The 21,241-nt window shown below is 45.4% G+C and overlaps 1 protein-coding gene across 5 annotated transcripts in view; it reads right to left on the bottom strand.

The window, feature by feature from the left end:
* The window catches only part of USP28 (ubiquitin specific peptidase 28), a 159,067-nt gene that overhangs the window by 110,951 nt on the left and 26,875 nt on the right, over positions 1-21,241 (bottom strand). For all 5 annotated transcript variants that reach the window (XR_014225968.1, XM_082273384.1, XM_082273386.1 and 2 more), the window contains exons 3-5: positions 15,052-15,172; positions 7,041-7,146; positions 2,215-2,377 (exon numbers count right to left, since the gene is read on the bottom strand). Coding sequence is in view for 4 of the 5 variants with exons in the window: in XM_082273384.1 (XP_082129510.1) it covers positions 2,215-2,377; positions 7,041-7,146; positions 15,052-15,172 (390 nt within the window). In the remaining variant the exon portion in view is untranslated. The remainder of the gene's footprint in view (positions 1-2,214; positions 2,378-7,040; positions 7,147-15,051; positions 15,173-21,241) is intronic.

The following is a 21,241-nucleotide window of genomic DNA, read 5'->3' as shown; positions in this document are numbered from 1 at the left end:
TGAGAAGGGAGAGGATATTGGTAAGTGCTTTACCCACGGTATTAGCACTCCTCACTCTCAGCACGCGCAACAGGAATTCTCTCACTTTACACTGCATATTGTTTATAATATTCACCACGGATGTCAGTTTCCTCTATAACAGGAGGCCACAATAAAGAATTTATTTCTTAAATCACTCAATTGCACTTAGCACTTTTTTGCACTTGCCACCTATATATGATTGTTTACATCCGATGAGTGATACATAGACGGTACAATCCAATCGGCACACGATAAAGTACCATCTTTTTTATATCTGCACCATATTGCACATTTAATATTTTAACAACAAAACATTTTATTTGCACAATATTTGCTCACCAATAAGCACTGTGCACTTTCATTTTGGATCACATACAATGAAGAAATTCACTGTGCAAGGTGGTAGCGCCCCATACCAACACCTCCCAACCCCTACATTTCTTTACCCTTGTGGTAAGTTGGAGGCAGCATAACCATCTGATCCCTACATTCTGAATTTAAATATATTGGTTCAGTATTTGTGTTGCTATCCATAGCGCGGGTGCACCCCAAACTTTTAATTTACAATTGTGCTCTGGCCCCATCTTTCAGGGGGCCCATGCAGCTCCCCTGTACACCTAAATAGGAGGGGTGGCAGGGGCAGCATACAGAGGAACTTATGCCCTTTACGCTCCTCCTGCTGCTGCTGAATGCCTGCTTCTCCTCCTCTCCCTCCCGTAGGCATTCAGCGGCTAGAGGAGGAACATGGAGGGGGATCAGTCCCTCTGTGTGCTGCCCCTGCAGCCCCTTCTATCCAGCTTCTTTATGCTGCCTTTGCGCTCTCTCCCGGACCCCTTGCCCCACCCCCACCCCGCTGGGTTCCCCCCTTCCCTCTCCTGCCAAGTGCTGTGGGGGATACCGTCAAGATGGAGAGCAGAGAAGGGGCTGGTAAACATGTCCTTTACTGGCCCCTTCCTTGTCTGAATAGACAGATCATTCATAACTGAGACATAGTAAACTTTCTTCATACATAACTGTGTTTACTATGCTTCAGTTTGTGAATGAACGGGAAGGGTCTCTACAGAGCTGTACACGTCCATTTATTTTGTGCAGCTTAAGCTGCAGAGAAGGAGATTGACAGCTGTGCCCCTAATCTCCTTTCTCTGTCTCAAGGTTGGAACATCAGAGGCCTGTTTAGACTCCAGATATTTCACCAAAGCTCCGCCAATGGGGCTCCTAAAAAAAATAAATAAATAAATGGTAAAAAAAAATACTAATAAAATAAAATGGCAAAAAATAAAAAACCATAATAAAAAACTACTAACACCAGTGGCGAAACTACCATGGTTGCAAAGTTTGCACTTGCCACCGGGCTTGGAGGGAAGGGCAGCGAATGGGGGTCAAGGGGGTTTCTTGCAATGGGGTCCTGAAGGTTTTAGTTATACCTCTGATTTAGGACCTATTTTTCCTGTTGCCTGCGCTGTCCAACTCTGCTCTAATGTTTGAAATGCTGAACTGCTTGGTTGCCCACCGCTCTTACTGGTTACTACTGCTGACCCTCACATCAGTACTGCATCAAGTAAAGGTTGAAGATTGACAGGATAACAATTTTCAGCATAAAAGTGGAGTTCAGTGGTGCGGGCACCAGAAAAGGCAGCTATTCATAGAATTCTTTTGCAGGCATGTCTTCAGTTTAAAGCCTTGACTACTCAGGAGGAATGCCAGACAAAGGAACATTTTTCATGGTACTGATCGTTCAATTAACATTTCTAAATGTTCCTAAAATATAGCAAAACCTTCAATTTTAGAGTTCAGTTCAACTTTAAACTTTTTTGTTTATTTATTGTTAATGTTCACATTTTATTTCATTCCCCCCCCCCCCCCCCTCCTTTAATAACTAGAGAAGTAAGAGGTCACAATCTAACACAACTTGTTAGAACAAGCCTTGAACACAAGGCAATTAATTCAGCCCTCATATTACTTTTAACATACCGAACACTTCGCTTTTACAAGAGTTCACGTGTGCTTTAAAAGCGGGGACTGTTCCATAGCAACATAAAAGTACACAAGCAAAGAATATACAAACAATGAATATTTGGAATAATTTCTGTAACCTGACAAGAAATATTAAGATTATGAAGACCTGTATGGAAAATCAAAGCATGCCATCTCCAATCTATACTTGTATTTTAGTTGAAATGTTTTAGAGCATACCTGAATTACGGCACTAAACCAGCAGGTGTTTCCAATGTTCTTTAATCCAACAGGCCAGTCACCATTCCGTCTCAGATCGTTGGGGTCGGGTGAATTCCCCCACACATCAGAGCGTTTTCTTTTGGCGCGGTTCTTATTTTCAGCACAAAGGCAGTCAGCGCATCTGAACATTTAACACAATAGCCATCAGTTCATGAAACAAGTGAGTCCTGCTTCCCCATCCTCTCCCTATTTATTCACAGAACGTCAATATGAACCCCAAGGCCCCATTCACACCTGAGCGTAGTGATTTACTGGCGTTTTTCGGGCATTTTTTTAAGCATTTTTGCAGCTTTTTACAAGTGTTTTTAAAGTGTTTTAGAAGCATATTGCAAGCATTCTACAGCGTCCGGTGTTTTTATTTAGCCAATAGGAAGCACTAGAGGGACAAGAGAGAGAGGAAATTAGGGGTTAAGAGCTATTGTTTGAGCAGAAAACGAGAGACATAAGGCTTTCAAAAACGCTCAAGTCAGGCGTTTCTATTGAATTCTATGGGGCCACAAACGCTTGTAACCTGCCAAAAAGAAGAACGCTCATATGTGAACTGGGGTCATTGAAATGAATAGGATTTGGCTTGTAGAGTATTTTAGACCTACAAGCTTCAAGCAAAAGCTTAGGTGTGAGCAGGGCCTAATAGGTTTACACCAATCAAAACCTGGCATACATTCCACTCCCTCCTCACTCAATCAAAAAAAAAAAAAAAAGGTTTTTGGAAATATAGGCTGCTGAAGTTCTATGTAAATGAACCTTTTCCTATCTCATGAGCCTATAAATTAGAATTCTAGCTTTCAGTTCCTTTTAACAGTTTATTTGGGTCAAGTTGGAACATGACAATACTCCAATGGCCTCAACAGACACCAGATCTCAATCCAAGAGAGCACCTTTGGGATGTGGTTGAATAGGAGATTTGCATCATGGATGCAATAGGCCTAGTCAAACTTTTTCTTGCCTTGTGTCCTACTCCTGTAGGGGGCAGCATAACCCAATGGTCAAGAAGATAAAGAGCTGTGTTCGCCAAAGAACGAAAGAGAAATATATGCATGCGTTTAAACAGTAAAAAAAAAAAAAAAACTGTCAAAGCGAAGAGCAGAGACAGGAAAGGGTTATTAGTTATAGGGATACCAGGTGGAGTTGAATAGGAATTATTTGAGAACTAAACTTTATTTTCTATGCCTGGGTCTTTTCAGCAACATATTTTTTTTTTTATAAGAAAACACCAGATCAGCTATATTTAGCTTCTCTGATAGCCACAAGTTGTTACATGACATAGTATTTGTTTACATCCTAAAAAAGTATTGAAAAAGAACAGCTGTTTCTGCTACCAGAGAAGAAACATAAAAAGCAGGTTCTCAGCTGTCACTATGGCAGGTGCCATCACTCTAGGACATTCCCAGGCCCTCAACTGGTGTACTTCTTGAGATATATATTCTATGCAATGTCTGCTTGGTGGTAAATCTTTTCTTTCCTGGAACACGTCACTTGAAGGCTTCTTCCACAACTTTCCCACTGTATTGTAAAAGTTTGCTTGCTGCTGTCCCATGACACACGCCAAGAATTTATACTGTCTAGAACAGGGGTCTACAAACTTTCTAAACAACGGGCCAGTTTCCTGTCCTTCGATTTTATGGGGATGGACTGTGGCCACTGGGAGTAGAAAATGTCCTGACATAAGGAGAAAAAAAAATGCTGCCATGTTTTTTTCAGTGGCAGTAATAGTGCCCCATCCTTGGTGACGTTGGGAGGAATAGTGCCCCATCCTTGGTGACGTTGGGAGGAATAGTGCCCCATCCTTGGTGACGTTGGGAGGAATAGTGCCCCATCCTTGGTGACGTTGGGAGGAATAGTGCCCCATCCTTGGTGTCGTTGGGAGGAATAGTGCCCCATCCTTGGTGTCGTTGGGAGGAATAGTGCCCCATCCTTGGTGTCGTTGGGAGGAATAGTGCCCCATCCTTGGTGTCGTTGGGAGGAATAGTGCCCCATCCTTGGTGTCGTTGGGAGGAATAGTGCCCCATCCTTGGTGTCGTTGGGAGGAATAGTGCCCCATCCTTGGTGTCGTTGGGAGGAATAGTGCCCCATCCTTGGTGTCGTTGGAAGGAATAGTGCCCCATCCTTGGTGTCGTTGGAAGGAATAGTGCCCCATCCTTGGTGTCGTTGGGAGGAATCGAGCCCTATCCTTTGATTTGTTGGGAGGAATAATGCCCCATACTTGGTGTCGTTGGGAGGAATAGTGCCCCATCATTGGTGTCTTTAGATAAAACAGTGCCCCAAGGGACGGATAAAAGCAAGCAAAGTGCCGCATTTGGCCCCTGGCTGCAGTTTGAAGATCACTGGTCTAGAAAGTAAAACCTTGCTAAGTAAATTTTAAAAGGAAGGTGTACAGTAGTGCCTCCTTAAGCAGCTAATAAGCATAACCATTACAAAGTTTTAAAACATACACTATGAGGTAAGGTGGGAGAAGGTAGACACTGCCCTTTTTGCAGTTATAAAGGTTTTAGTATATATTGGAAGGGTGATGTTGCACCCTGTTCTTAGTAAGCTTGCCCCAATTGGGATATGGCTGCTGTAAAGTAGGTTGTAGAAGAGACTGCAGTAATAGTCTGAGGTGCTAATTACCAGCCAAAGTTGGCCATTCGTCTTTAGAATGTCTGTTCGATTTTTCTAATCGTTAGTGGAATTGAATTAACCACTGTGATTAGAAAGAAGTGATTAGAATTTGAAGGAGCAGGATGGAAATTTAGGCACAATGATCTCTCTTCATTAAAGGTATTTAACCTAAAAAATGTAATCCCTTTCTGTTTATGAAAATTTCAGGTATATACTTCAGGCCGGTCACGTGACTTCCTCCGCTCTCCTACTCAGATCCAGGGTTACATCGATAGGAGCCGAGATCTCCCACTGATGTCAGCCGGAAGATCATGTGACCGCTGTGCTGGCTGCTCGGCTCCTCCGGTTGTAGCCCTTAGATGGAGGTTGAAAGCGGCCTGGGAGTCATGTGACCAGACTGAAGATATCTGCAAAAGGTGGACCCTTCGATTTCCACAAACACTTACACTGCATGGTATAGCTTGAAACAAGAGGGGCTGGCAGTACATTTTTAAAATTTTAAATTACTACTAAATAGCGGCAGGAGGGAAGGAGAGAGGCGGCAAACACACATACAGGAGCTGACAGGCAGGGAGAGAAGGGGGAGAGGACAGAGCAGGGTTGCAGATGATGGAGGCACGTTAACTGACCACGGTGTCAGGGCTCAGCAGCCATGCTAAACCGTGGTCAGTTTACAGGGGGGAGGGCAGCACCAGGCAGGATCAGCCACATATTTCGGGTGATACCGGGGGCCAAATTACACAGCAAAAGCACTGTGCTGTAGAACATGCTTTAAAGGAACAGGATCCATTTTTTTTCTTAGTGCAGACTTCAGGGAAAATGAGTGCGCCAATCACACAAGCAGGAAAATGACATTTTTGGGGAGGTTCTGTATACCAACCGTGCACAGAATGCCTCTAGTTGGCCATATTGCATTGAATTTTACAGAAAATTATAGCGGCTGCAGATTAAAAAGGAAATGTTATTTTTAATAACATTAATTTACAAAATGGCTTATGTATCAATTGTTTATGCTATACTTTTTTATTTGCTATATATTTTTTTTTTCCATGAAGGTGGAAGCAGCAGTGTAGAAAAGTTACCCTTTGAAGTCAAGGGGATCACAATCATTGGTTTCATCATTGACTTATAAATGTAAGTTTATAATGCAACAGTTTGTGCTTTATCTACCCACACATAAGAGACATTAACATTCCTCACTGCAAGACCAGCTCATTCAAGTGCTTCTAAAGCCAAAAGGTTAAAACCCTTCAGTATGCTACTAGCTACTACCCCCCACCCCCAAATACTTAGCTGAGCCTGATCTTGATCCAGCGATGTGCGTGAGAGCAGCGGCATTCTCCCTCCTCATTGGTTTGGACACAGCAGCAGGAGCCATTGATGTCAATCGCAGCCAGTGGGGAGGGGGGCAACCACGCTGTCTGTGTCTTATTGACACTGAGAGCAGGGCTCAGGATTGAGCATGCACAAGTTCCCCCGGAGCAAGCGGCTTGGTATGGGAGCACTCTGCATAGGGGGAAGGAGCTAGGAGCGCAGCAAACGTGGGCTCAAAGAGGAGAATTAGGGCTGCTCTGTGCACATTCATGCATGTTACTGACACGCGAGTAAAATGCATTTCTCTTCGGCAATCTTGTGAGGGTGTCATTCATTCTTAATAGCACCCCTATACATTGAAAAATGCCCACCTCTTTGCACAAGCAAAACCACATAGTAGAGTTCCATACAATGCAATTCTAAAAAAAAAAAAAAGAAGACTCCCCCCCCCCCCCCCCTCCCCCACGCTTCTGTGGGCAAGGCAGTCCACTAAAATGAATAGGCTGCCCTACACACAGAACACAGCCCACAGTGATGTGAACACAGCCTTACTGTAAAGCATGTGTGTCCAACCTGCGGCTCTCCACCTATTGCTGAACTACAGGACCCATAAGGCATTGCAAGGAAAGTCCCATGAGACATTACAAGGCTGACAGTTGCAAGCATGACTCCTAAAGGCAGAGGCATGATGGGATTTGTAGTTCCGCAACGGCTGGAGGGCCGCAGGTTGGACACCCATGCTGTAAAGCATAAAAACAAAAGGTAAGATTTTATCATGCTTGATACAGCCTGGTTTGTCAGCAAGTCTCAGGTGATGGGATTTCTTTGGGACTAAAATGTGTTGCTTACTAAAAGCTTAGGGCACATACCTGTCAATTGAATCGTTCCTCTCTACCTGGTGGATTGCAGATTCCTGCAGGCTGAGGGCTATGGCTGTCTGAAGCTCGTCTTTATCATTCATGAACCTGACCACAGCTGAAAAATATAAAAATGGTAAAACATCACAGGCAGGATTTAGGTCATTTCATAACTGTATGAGTTTTATGTAACATAAACAGGACTTTTTTCCTTAAAGTTGTACCCCTAAAGAAGTCACGTGACTCTCTGACAACACGTGTAGGGCGGAGCTGGGAGACATTGGAATAGGAATTGTCATGGTGAGTGGATGGCAGAAGGAGAGTCAATACCGTGAGTTGTGTATCTTAATGCTGGTATACTGTAATGCGCCAGAACAGTGCACAGCATAATGTGAGTGTTTTACTTTGGTCTTAATAAATGGTTTTAAAGATTTTTGAAATGCGATGAAGTGGAGGTGGAGGCAATACCTGCATGGTGATGTAAGTTACTGAACAAGTGGAAATAGTTTGAAGGCAAATTGTTTAATTTTTTTAAGAGGCACTGACATTGTGCATGTGGAAATGATTATTAGTTCACAATAAGTGGCTGTACTATTTTCTTGTGTATACATATATTGTGACTCTTTTTCAATTTATGGTGGATACTGAATGCATGAATATATACTGTTTATGTTTCTGCATTTAGTTATGCACAGGATTTTGGGTATATTATTATGCACATGATGTTGGAAATATGGTAAAACTTTATGGTAGTATACATTATATATTTTTTGATTGTCAGCACAGATGTAAAGATTATTAAGTAGCGCAGCAACATTTATTGTATATATATATATATATATATATATATATATATATATAGTAGATTTTGTGGGGACACAAGTAGATGCATGCAGTCACAGAACAATTGCACGTTGGTATTATAGATTACATTTTTCACTTTTTGGAACAGAAGTGGTAGTGCGGGAGTGTTTCACATTTCATAGAGTATTTCATTAGCATTAAAAACCTGATACAGTGCCTTGAAAAAGTATTTATACCCCTTGAAAAGTGTGCCGTGCATTTGTATTTAGCTCCCCTGAGTCAATACTTTGTAGAACCACCTTTCACTGCAATTACAGCTGCAAGTCTTTTTGGGGATGTCTCTACCACCTTTGCACATCTAGAGAGTGACATTTTTGCCCATTCATCTTTGCAAAATAGCTCCAGCTCTGTCAGATTGGATGGAGAGCGACTGAACAGCAAATTTCAAGTCTTGCCACAGATTCTCAGTTGGATTTAGGTCTGGACTTTGACTGGGCCATTCTAACACATTATTATGCTTTAATCTAAACCATGCCATGGTAGCTCTGGCTGTATGTTTAGGGTTGTTGCCCTGCTGGAAGTTGAACCTCCCCCCCAGTCTCAAGTCTTTTGCAGACGGACAGGTTTTCTTCTAAGATTGCCCTGTATTTGGCTCTATTCATATTCCCATCAACTCTGACCAGCTTCCATGTCCCTGCTGGAAGAATAGCATCCCCGAAATATGATACTGCCACCACCATGTTTCACGGTGGGGGTGGTGTGTTCAGCGTGATGTGTAGTGGTAATTTTCCGCCACACAGAGCGTTTTGCTTTTAGGCCAAAAATGTCAATTTTGGTCTCATCTGACCAGAGCATATTCTTCCACTTGTTTGCTGTGTCCCTCAAATGGCTTCTCGCAAACTACAAACTTTACTTTCAATAAATTTTTATTGTTTTAAATGCAAAGGAAAAGAATACACAATAAAACAGTGTAGAGAACGTCCGTTGTGGAGTACATGGGTACAACTTAAAAACACAACAAGTGACACAGTCTCCGCAGGGATTCATAATAACATACAATATTTCCAAGTGATACATTGTTTGCTACATCCCCGGCCGGTCGGTCCGGGCCAGGCCCGGATCCGCCCCCTCCCGGCGCCCGCAGGGGAACACACTGCGCCGAGTGGAGAGGGGCGGACGTCCAGACCCCAGCCCATCGCCAACCCCTGGCCTCAGGGGAACCATGTAGCCACAGTATTGTACCAGATGACGGAACTACAGTGCATAGTAAGGCTGCTCCAGGCAGCACTGTCAAACCCAACGGGATCCCTAGGGGACCGCGTCTTTGAAAGTATGGATCAACAGCGGTTCAGGAAAGAAAAAGGAAAAATAGAAAGAGAGAATAAAAGTCTGGGAAGGAAAAGGGGGGAGTAGGGGGGGTAGAGAAGGGCTAGGATATGGGGGCAAGGGGAGGGTGGTGTCCAGGTCTGTCACAAAGAAGCCAAATAGCCGTGGAGAGGCGCTCCCAGGGGAGCCCCCATGAGAGTCTCACATGCTACTGGGTTTCCGCCAGATATCTCATCCAAGGGTCCCAGGTTTTCTCAAACAGAGGCAATTTGTCCTGGAGGATAGCCACCATTCGCCCGTTCACCATGATCCAGGTTAATTTAGCTTTGAGAAGTTCTAGTAATATCACCGGGGATCGCCTTGAGCGAGCTATGGTAATCTTGGCTGCCGTAAAGATGAGAGCGACCAAGCGTTTAGTGTGTTTTGGAGCCATAGTTATTGGCTTACCCAGAAGCGCTTGGATAGGGGATTTAGGCAGGTTAACGCCAGTGAGTGAATATATGAAATTGTATACTCGGATCCAAAATCTGCGGACCTTAGGGCAGGTCCACCAGATATGCATGACCGTGCCAGGCTGACCGCAGCCCCAGAAGCACAAAGGAGAGGCCTCCCGGACCGCCGCTGCCAGCCTGACAGGGACCATGTACCACCTCAGAAGAACCTTATAATTGGCCTCTATCAGAGAGGTATTGATTAGGGATTTTGAGTTCAGTACCGCCAGCCGATTCCATTCCGCCCTGTCCATCTCCTCCCCCAGGTCTGCCTCCCATCGAACCATGTATGGTAGTTTAACATCATCATCATGTAACACTGTATATATTGTAGAGATAAATCCCTTCTGTCTATCAATATTGGTACAAAGGTACTCCATTGGAGTCAAGGTAGTTATATCGCTGAAGCTCTTTAGAGAGGAAGCATAATGAGAGATTTGAGTATAACGGTACAATTCCCCCTCTGGAAGAGAATATTTGTCCTTCAATACAGTTTTGGAGAGAATACCCCTACTATCACATAAGTCAGCTAGACGAAGAAGACCCTTGTTGGTCCACCAAGCGAAGGCTAGGGGACAGAGGCCTGGGGGAAACCGCGGATTGCCCAGTAGGGGCGCAAGTGGGGCATGAGGAGATCTGAAACCATGTCGTTTCGCCAGACGATCCCATATTCCCAAAGACAGGGACAGGGTAGGACACAGGATCGCGGGGCGGTCCTTTGGCAGTAGCCACAGTAGATGTTCAATGGAATGAGCAGATACATGACTGGCCTCCAGCTGCATCCAAATCGGGCGGGGTTCTCTAGAATGGAATCTTATCAAATGGGTGAGCTGTGCAGCGTAGTAATATTTGAGAAAATCGGGGACTCCCAAACCCCCCCCTCAACTTAGGTGTATACAGGGTGCGTCTATTCACCCTGGGCCTCTTATCCCCCCATATAAACTGTACAACCTTGTTCTGGAATGTTTTGAGGTCCTGCATATTAATGGATATCGTCAAGGTACGGAACAAATAGAGTAATCGTGGCAAAATATTCATTTTCACCGAGTGCAACCTGCCGAACCACGACGGGGGGTTAGTCGCCCATCTGTTGAGGTCTGCCCCCCGGATTTTGTATAGGGGAGGGTAGTTGGCTGCATAAAGCGTAGTGATCGAAGATTTCTCCTGCCACCGGAAAGGAAAAGCGCTCTTAAGCGTCGACACCGTGGCGTCATCCAAAGTGAGGTTCAGAGCCTGGGACTTAGAATGGTTCACCCGCAGACCTGAGACCGCAGTGAACAATCCCAAGTCCTGAAGCAAGTTGGGAATTGAAACAAGCGGGGCAGATAGGTAAAACAGAATATCGCCCGCGAAGAGGGCACACTTATGCACCCTGGTTCCGCAGGGAATACCCTGAATGTTTGGATTGAGACGTAATTTGATTGCCAAGGGTTCTAAAGCTAGGATAAACAATAGGGGGGACAGAGGACAGCCCTGACGGGTGCCCCTACGGATTTCCAAGTAATCTGAACTATAACCTTTAATCGACAATTTCGCCACTGGTTCGCTATATAGAGTCCGCAGTAGTGTGAGGAAAGAGGGTCCGAACCCAAATCTCTCCAGTGTGTGCCACAGGTAGTCACAGGACAGAGAATCAAATGCTTTATGTGGATCGAGGGACAATAACATACCTTTCCGCCCTCCCTCCCCATCCCAATTAGACTGTAAAGCAGATATAACGTTGATAGCCCGTCTAGTTTGGTCAGATACCTGTCTAGTCCGGACAAATCCTACTTGGTCAGGGTGAATGTAGTGTGCTAAAAAAGAGTTCAGGCGGGTGGCCAGAATTTTGGTCATAATTTTCACGTCCAAATTGATGAGGGAGATCGGTCTATAATTCAAACAGTCGCCATGATTCTTGCCCGGCTTAGGGATGACATGAATGAAGGCATTGTTTTAGTATCGAGGGATGGGGGAACCGTGTCTGATCTCATTAAAGAACAGAGATGAGGGGCTAGAAGTTCACTGAACTTCTTATAATAGTGGCCCGAGAAGCCATCAGGGCCCGGGGCCTTGGAAGGGTTAATGGTTTTTATGGCCGATAAGATTTCAAATTCCGTAAATTCCCCGTCCATAATGTCACCGTGTTCCCCGGACGATCGCAGGACTGGGAGGTCCCGGAAGAACTCATCCATCCGAGAGCCCTGGGGAGAATTCGGGGAGGAGGACAGTTTAGTGTAAAAATTGTAAAATTCGTTAACAATCAGCTGCGGATTTTGCGTTCTATTGTCATTGCGAAGTTTCAATTTTGGACGAACAGGGGAGAATGGTCGTGGGGTCAGTTTACGAGCCAGCAGGGTATGAGGTTTGTCGCCCAGGGTATAGTAGCGGTTACCCGACCACCGGAGAGATTTTTCCGCTCGGGTAGTTAAACTCAAGTTGAGGGTCAGTCTGGCGGAGTCTATTTTAGGTCGTATGTCAATGTCAGGGTTACGTTTCTGTTCTCTCAGAAGGTCCCGGAGGTCCGACTCCTGCCTATATATATCCTGGGCTCGTTCTCTCTTGTTCCTAGAAGCTATCTGAATTAATTTGCCCCTGATTGTGGCCTTATGCGCCGCCCAACGGATCGCCGAGGAAGTGGCAGTAGCAGTATTATCCAGGAAGTATTGGGTTATAGCGCCCTCCACCTCCTTGAAAATAGTCGGGTCATTAAGAAGGGAAGCATTAAGTCTCCAGGGAGCGGGTTTAGGTTTCGTCCAGAGATCAGAAACTGTCATAGCCACTGGTGAGTGGTCCGACCAAGGGGTCACTAGTATCTGGGACTTCAAAACAAACGGGAGGAGCGGTGACATAGTGAACAGGTGGTCAATGCGGGCGTAGGTCTTGTGGGCATGAGAATAGTGCGTAAAGTCTCTAGTGGTAGGGTGGTCATTCCTCCAAACATCCTCCAAATCATGCGAATGCAGCAGGCGAGCCAATTTGACTCCCTGCCTAGGAACATGCCGGAGGGAAGTTCGGAGGGAGGAGGACTTGTCCATGACTTGGTCCAGCGGAAGGTTACTATCTCCCCCAAAGATGACATGGCCCGCTGCATGCGGCATGATGACTGTGAGCATGGACTGGAAAAAGTCCAGTTGACCCACATTTGGAGCGTAATAGGAGACCAACGTTACCTCGTGTTCATTTATTGTGCCGTGCACCATAACATATCTACCCTCTTTATCGCGTATCACACTTTTAGGCGTGAATGGGACCTTTTTTGGTATGCATATAGCCACCCCCTTCTTTTTATCAGAACTATTGGACAAGTAGCAGGTAGGATATTTCGCACTCAGAAATTTTGGGGAGGAAGAATGGGCAAAATGGGTCTCCTGCAGTAGAAGGATATCAAAACCTTGTTTGGAATAGTATTGGAAGGCCTTAGTTCGTTTCACTGGCGCATTGAGGCCCTGAACATTGGGGGTCAGGATCTTAAAGGGTACTGGGGCAAGATTCGTAATTGTGGTTCAGCAAGTTGCCCCCGGCCAAATACACTGGGGATCACCCCCCCCCCCCCCCTGTAAGCGCAGACCTGAGGGAAGCACGACTATGTCCATGGAAGCTGTAAGACCTGGACACCAAGGGAAAACCTGGGTAAGGAAGAAGGGGAAAAAGAAGGGAGGAGAAAGCAATGAAAGAAGGAAGGGGCGAGGAAAGGGAGCTCTCCCCCCGCCCTCCCCCCCCCCCATTTCCAAGGGGGGGGCCAAACTACAAACTTTAAAATTAGTTGGCTTTAGCCTGATATTCCTCTTAAGTTATTGCATCTACAAACTAGGGGAAAGATTTGTCATTTTTGTTTATTTTTTTTACTAGTAATGGCGGCGATCTGCGACTTTGCGGCGAAGAGATCGGATCCCTGATATTTTTAGGGGAACCAGTGACATTACTACAGTAATCAGTACTAAAAATATGCACTGTTACTGTAATAATGACACTGGCAGGGAAGGGTTTAACCTAGGGGGGTGATCAAGGGGTTAAATGTAAGCCTAGGGGAGTGATTACTAACTGTATGGGGGGTTGGGCTTTTGAAATGACCATAGAGACCTGTGATCATTTCAAAGAGAAGAACGGTCAGCTGCATTTACAACAGCTGCCCATTCTTCTTTTCGGCGGGGAGCGATTGCGGGTGGCTGGCGGCAATAGCGGCCGCCGGCAAAGTGCATCTACTTCCCCGCTGCTTGGGGGGGCGGGAGCCCCCCACCACCACATGCGCGACCAACGTACCCCTACGGCGGTTCATGCAGGAGAGGCTGCCTGCCGCAGTATATCTGCGGCGGGCGGTCCGGAACTGGTTAACTCAAGAAAGTACCATCTACTGCTCTCAGCCTCTTCCAAATCTTTCTTTTGCTGCTGTGATCCGACTTCCTGTTAGAGGGTGGCTATGTTCATTCTTCATGGTCTCATTGTATGCAGTAATGTAGCCACCTTCTCTTGCTTGCTCCCGAGATGGACTATGGGCTATGGACTATTGTGCTTAGAGCAGTGTGCATGACAGCAACTAATGTGCGCCATTCATTCTAAACAGTAAGGGGGGAAAAGGAGAGAGTCCGGAGCTCAGGGAGGTCATTACAAGGAGGCAGAAAAGCACTATAAGAAACAATTCTATGAAAAATAGTTTACAAAGTCATTAAGTAGTGAATGTATTGCTTATTAAATACAGCATTAGGTTTTATTTTAATTAGTGTAAGTACATGAACTTCACTTTGACCTGCATTCTGCATCTTGTAATCCCCTATATAGCAGCCCCCAGACTAGGAGAAGGAGGGAAGGACTGGGAGTTGCATGCAAATGTGTTGACGTAGAACACTCCGATAGGAGGACAGAGAAAAGCGTGCAGTGTTCTGCAAATTTAATAGATAGTTAATAACTACTGCAGTAGGGAACAGACACAAAAGATACATTCAGCATCTTTCCAAATAATTGTTTGGTGCTATTGAAGTTTTTTTTTTTATGTACAATTACGTAAGTATCATATTAATATTACAATTGTACTTTTATGGGAACAAGGGGCGTAACATTGGCAGGCTCATTTCTAATCAGAGCTCAAAAGAATCCAAACATAATCAAATTATTATTAGTGCCGTGTGCAATACATACAAAATACAATACAGTTATATACAAAAATGTACAATTTCTTCTACAAGAGGGATTACCTCATCGGTTGTCTGCTGCTCTTTCACTGTTTAGTCAACAGGCAGATGGACAGAGGTTACCACTGCATTCCCTAACAGTAAGTGGTGTCATCCACCTATCAGGACTGGATGGGCAGATATACTACATTTATTAGCAGCTCACATATATATATATATATATATTTTGTATTTGCCCGTTTTCCTACAGCTCAAGTTCCAATAAGGGGGAGGGGCAGGAGGCTTGTCACTTACCAGATTTTGTATGGTTGACCATGGCACCATCTTCAGATGGTTCATCAGGGTTTTCCTCTGGCTCTTTGGCACATTCATCCGTTAAAAAACTTACAGCCTGAGTTATGTCATTGTTACTAGCCTGAATAAAGAGGCAGAAAAAGTAAAAGTCACATTATGTTCTCTGGGTATGACAGAACTCATTTTAACCACTTGCCTTCTGTGCACTTAAACCCCCTTCCCATCCAGACCAATTTTTAGCTTTCAGTGCTCTCACACTTTGAATGACAATTGCGTGGTCATGCTACACTGATCCCATATGAAATTTTTATCATTTTTTTCACACAAATAGAGCTTTCTTTTGGTGGTATTTAATCATCTCTGGGTTTTTTATTTTTTACAAAAAAAAAAAGAAAAAAGACAGAAAATTTTGAAAAAAAAAAAAAAAGTTTTTCTTATTTTCTGCGAGTAAATTTTGAAAATAAATTTTTCTCCTTCACTAATGTGCGCTGATGAGGCGGCACTGATAGGCTGCACTGATGGGCACTGATGAGGTGGCACTTATGGGCACTGATGAGGAGGTACTAATATGCCGCACTGATGAGCACTGGAGGGTGGCACTGATGAGCACTGATGGGCAGCACCATCAGTGCCCACACTCAGTGCCCATAGTGCTGCCAGTCAGTGCTCATCAGTGCCTAGATGAGCAGGCACTGATGGGCACTGACTGGCAGCACTATGGGCACTGATGGCGGGCACTGATGGCATTGATGGTGGGCAGTTAGTGTGTTTAGTGTACCTTTGTAGTAATCAGGGCACTGGTGATCAGTGCCCTGATTACATTTTTCTTTGTCCCCGATGGCTGATCGGCTCTCTCCTTCCTCACACTGCAGTCTCTGTGTGAGGAAGGAGCGCTGGCGATGAGAGATGATCTCATATGTTTACATATGAGATCATCTCTCATTGGACGGTCCGATCATGTGGTGAATGGCCGCTGTGATTGGCCATTCCCCACGATCTGTGATCGGCCGTGTCCAAGGGACACAGCCGACACAGATTTTCCCCGATGCGCGCTCGCGGGAGCGCACAGGGAGCCTGTGTCTGGGAGGCCGTTTAAAGACGGCCCCCCCGAAAATGTGAGTCCGCGCTGCAGTCGTACTTCGGCTACAGCGCGAATGGGAGGTAGTTAAGGTTGAATGTGTAATGTTAAAGTGTTACTAAACCCGGGACTCTGCATTCACTATATCTGGTCTCCCACAGTACACAGAACACGGAAATGCAATTATTTGAGTAAATATTAACTTCTAAATACCTTTTCTCATCAGCAGTAAATAGCTGTCTTGTGACTTCTATCAGCGTCTGGCCGAGCACTTGTAAGAGGAGCTTTCATTCTGCTCTGGCTGGCCTATGAGGCTGCATGACCCCTGACTTTGTCTGAACAGTGCCAAATGGTCCTGTGCTGATCGCATGCACCCCCCCCCCCCCCCCCACCACAAAAAAAAAAAACTCTAGCAATACACACCAAACTGAACATGTGCAGAGTGCCTCCTAGGGCTCTGTACTATCAGCAGATGGATTGGGGACAGTAAAAGAAGGGGAGGATCAGAGAAGACAGCCTTTGTTTACAATGCACAGGATTAGCCTCTTGGGTTCCACGGTAAGTATAACAAGCATGCTTTACAGCATACAGATTTTACAGGTGTGGGTTTAGGAACACTTACTAAATTTTGCAAATTTAGTAATTTTTCTTCATAACATTTTGGCCAAAAGTTATACTGCTACATATCTTTGGTAAAAATAACCAAAATAAGTATATATTATTTGGTCTTTCTGAAGGTTATAGAGCGTACAAGCTATGGTACCAATCACTGAAAATTGATCACAGCTCATGTACTGACGGCCTACATCATTTATTGAGACACTAACAAATAGTCAAATACCCCACAAATGACCCTTTTTGGAAAAACAACATTCCAAGATATTTAGTTAGAAGCATGGTGAGTTTTTTGAAGTTGTAATTTTTTCCCACAATTCTTTGCAAAATGAAGATTTTTTTATTTTTTTCACAAAATTGTCACATTACCAAGTTATTTCTCACACACTGTTTAGGCATACTTGCAACTACACCCCAAAATACATTCTGTTACTCCTGAGTATGGCGATACCACATGTGAGACTTTTACACAGCCTGGTCACATACAGAGGCCCAACATGCAGGGAGCACCTCCAGGCGTTCTAGGAGCATAAATTACATAGAATTTCCTAATGACCTAGGACACTTTTGAAGACCCTGTAGCACCAGGACAATGGAAACGCCCACAAAATGACTCCCCTTTGGAAAGAAAACACCCCAACATATAGCTAGGAGGCATTAGGAGTCTTTTGAACATGCCAAGTTTTTGGAAAATGTGGAAAAAAAATCAAAACGCATTTTTTTTTACATACAAAGTTGCCAATTTATAAGATATTTCTAACATATAGCATGTACATACCAAAAATTACACCGCATAATACATTCTGCTACTCCTCCTGAGTATAGTGATAACACATAAGTGAGATCTTTACACAGCCTAGCCCCATACAGAGGCCAAACATTCAGGGAGCACCATTAGGTGCTCTAGGGACATAAAATTACAAACTGAAATTCCTGGCTACCCGTTACAATTTTGTGAGGCACTGTAGGGCACTGATGAGTACTGACGTGGCACGGATGGGGCACAGATGAGCACTGACGTGGCACGGATGGGGCACAGATGAGCACGATAGAGGCACGACCGAGACATGGATCAGGCGGTGGGGGGGCGGTGCTGCAGTCTCTCTCCTCTCATTGCAGGCTGTACTGATCATTGGACGGAGTGATCACGTGGTAAAGGGCTGCTGTCATTGGCCCCTTACCATGATGCGCCGGGTCCTGAGCACAAACACTTCTGTGGGGGAGCGTGGGAAGCGCGATTCTGGGAGGACGTTCCTGTACGCCCTTCCCAGAACTAGCCTACCGTGCTGTAGCCGTCATTGGGCTATGGCCCGGTTGGCAAGTCTGTGACTTACCATCTACTATAATATGGAAATGGATACCTAACTGAAGAAACAATGCTAAAGGCAGCAGTGAGGTTTTGTTCTATTTTCTAACACGTTTTGGTAAATACCAAAATAAAGCATGAAATGAAGATTGATGCCTAAACTTGCACCCAACTTTTAACTCCTATTCTAACTGTAGAAGGTAGATGCTTATACTTAACTATTCTGAGGGCGCTCCAGTTGGGGCATAATATCTTCCCAGCAACCAGCTTCAGGGGAGAGGAGAGATCACCGTCGATGGCTGGAATGCCTGGGCGGTGACGTCACCCATAGGCTTGCTATGGAGCATCTGTACTGTCGCTGTCAGGAGCTGATCGTGTGATTGGGCAGGAGCGCCCTAAGAATAGGTAAGTATACACATCTTGCTTTCGCAGGGTAGTTCAAATACAATTTAAAAAGAGGGTGGGAGCAGGTTTAAGCTTAGTTAGGAATAGCCTGAAATTCCACTTTAAGAAATCAGCCTGTCTTTAGCTTCTAACCATTCAAAACAATTGGTTCTAGGAAGCACTCATAACAAAACTTAACCTCCTGCCGTCCGCGCTACAGCCTATATACGGCTGCAGCGCGGACTCGAATTTTCGGGAGGCCGTTTTTAAACGGCCTCCCAGTGACGCCCCCCGCGCGCTCCCGCGAGCGCGCATCGGGGGGAATCTGTGTCGGCCGTGTCCCTTGGACACAGCCGATCACAGATCGTGGTGAATGGCCAATCACAGCGGCCATTCACCACGTGATCAAGCCGTCCAATGAGAGATGATCTCATATGTAAACATATGAGATCATCTCTCATCGCCGGCGCTCCTTCCTCACACAGAGCCTGCGTGTGAGGAAGGAGGGAGAGCTGCACAGCCGCTGGGGACACAGAAAAAAGTAATCAGGGCACCGATCACCAGTGCCCTGATTACCAGAGGTACACCAAACACACCTTCAATGCCCACAGTGCCCACCATCAGTGCCCCCCATCAGTGCACACAATCAGTGCCCATAGTGCTTCCAGTCAGTGCCCATCAGTGCCTGCTCACCTAGGCACTGATGAGCACTGACTGGCAGCACTATGGGCACTGAGTGTGGGCACTGATGGTGCTGCTCATCAGTGCAGCCCATCAGTGCTCATCAGTGCCACCCGCCAGTGCCCATCAGTGCCACCCACCAGTGCCCATCAGTGCTGCCCGCCAGTGCCCATCAGTGCCGCCCGCCAGTGCCCATCAGTGCCGCCCGTCAGTGCCACCTCTCAGTGCCCGTCAGTGCCACCTCTCAGTGCCCAGCAGTGCCACCTCTCAGTGCCCAGCAGTGCCACCTCTCAGTGCCCAGCAGTGCCACCTCTCAGTGCCCAGCAGTGCCACCTCTCAGTGCCCAGCAGTGCCACCTCTCACTGCCCAGCAGTGCCGCCTATCAGTGCTCATCAGTGCCGCCTATCAGTGCTCATCAGTGCGGCATATTAGTACCTCCTCATCAGTGCCACCTCATCAGTGCCCATAAGTGCCACCTCAGCAGTGCCCATAAGTACCACCTCATCAGTGCCCATAAGTGCCACCTCAGCAGTGCCCATAAGTACCACCTCATCAGTGCCCATCAGTGCAGCCTATAAGTGCCCATCAGTGCCGCCTCATCAGCGCACATTAGTGAAGGAGAAAAATGTATTTATTTTCAAAATTTACTCGCAAAAAATAAGAAAAACTTTTTTTTTTTTTCAAAATTTTCTGTCTTTTTTCTTTTTTTTTATAAAAAATAAAAAACCCAGAGATGACTAAATGCCACCAAAAGAAAGCTCTATTTGTGTGAAAAAAATGATAAAAATTTTATATGGGTACAGTGTAGCATGACCGCGCAATTGTCATTCAAAGCGTGCGAGCACTGAAAGCTAAAAATTGGTCTGGATGGGAAGGGTGTTTAAGTGCACAGAAGGCAAGTAGTTAAAAGAGTGGCTACTACATGGAGCTATTTACAGTCATGTGAAAAAGTAAGTACCCCACAGAAACGTAACTTTTTCAACACATTTGAACAGGCAAACATTTGATCTTGTGTAGTGGTTTTTCACAACGCAGCCCAGATCCTCCTCTTTTTTGGACCCTCTTCGGCTCTCCTGGCCCCTCCCTCCTGCTGAGTGCCCCCACAGCAAGTAGCTTGCTATGGAGGCACCGGAGCTGAGCCGCCGCTCCCTGTGTCCATTCCCCGCCTTCTCTCTCTCATTGGCTTACTGATCTTGATTGAAAGCAGCGGGAGCCGATGGCGCTTCGCTGCAATCTCAACCAATGAGGAGGGAGAGTCTGGGGCAGCTGAGACACTCCTGCAACATCGCTGATTCGAGATGGGGCTCGGGTAAGTATTAGGGGGACTGAAGGGGGGGCTGCTGCACATAGAAGGATTTAATCCTAATGCAGAGAATGCATTAGGATAAAAAAAAACCTTCTGACTTTACAACTACTTTAAAGCGCAACCCAACTATCACACATACCGAACCCCCTCCCATCATGGCGTCCACTTAAAAAGTTCTTAATGCCCAGGGAAGGGTCACCAATCATGTGATTGGCTGTCACAGTGGTTACATGATTGGAAGCCAGTCCCGCCAGCTAAAGATGTTTTCTCCGGGCTTAGAGCAAATTTCAGCAGCTCGGTCTTTGTGCTGGGAGCGCATTCCCAGTACATTACCATTGCCTTCCCAGTGACACACGTGTGTGGGTCTTAAAGTGGAACTTCACTCTCTCAGTTAACATTGACCATTTGTAATCCTTATGCTGCTAGCGTTCGTAAAATCGATAGGAAGGCATTTTTTTTTTATTTGTTTTAAACTTTTTTTTTACATTTCTTCACTTACTTTATTATTATTGTACAGGATTTGTATTGCGCCAACAGTTTGCGCCGCGCTTTATGTTAGGGAAAACATTACAATACAATTCAATACAGGAGGGATCAGAGGGCCCTGCTCGTTAGAGCTTACAATCTAAAAAGGTAGGGGCGAGTCATGCAAAAAGGTAATAACTGTGGGGGATGAAGAAATTGAAAGTACGGTTGTTAGGTGGAGGCAGGATTGGTTTCTCTGAGGACAGTTTTAAGGGATCGCCTAAAAGTGGATAGAGTAAGAGAAAGTTGGACAGATTTGGGTATGAAATTCCAAAAAGGATGGGAGAGGCTCAGG

This window comes from Pelophylax lessonae (assembly GCF_965119305.1).
Source record: "Pelophylax lessonae genome assembly, chromosome: 12".
NCBI classification, from domain to species: Eukaryota; Metazoa; Chordata; class Amphibia; order Anura; family Ranidae; genus Pelophylax; species Pelophylax lessonae.
This window is presented reverse-complemented; position numbering and strand designations above follow the sequence as displayed.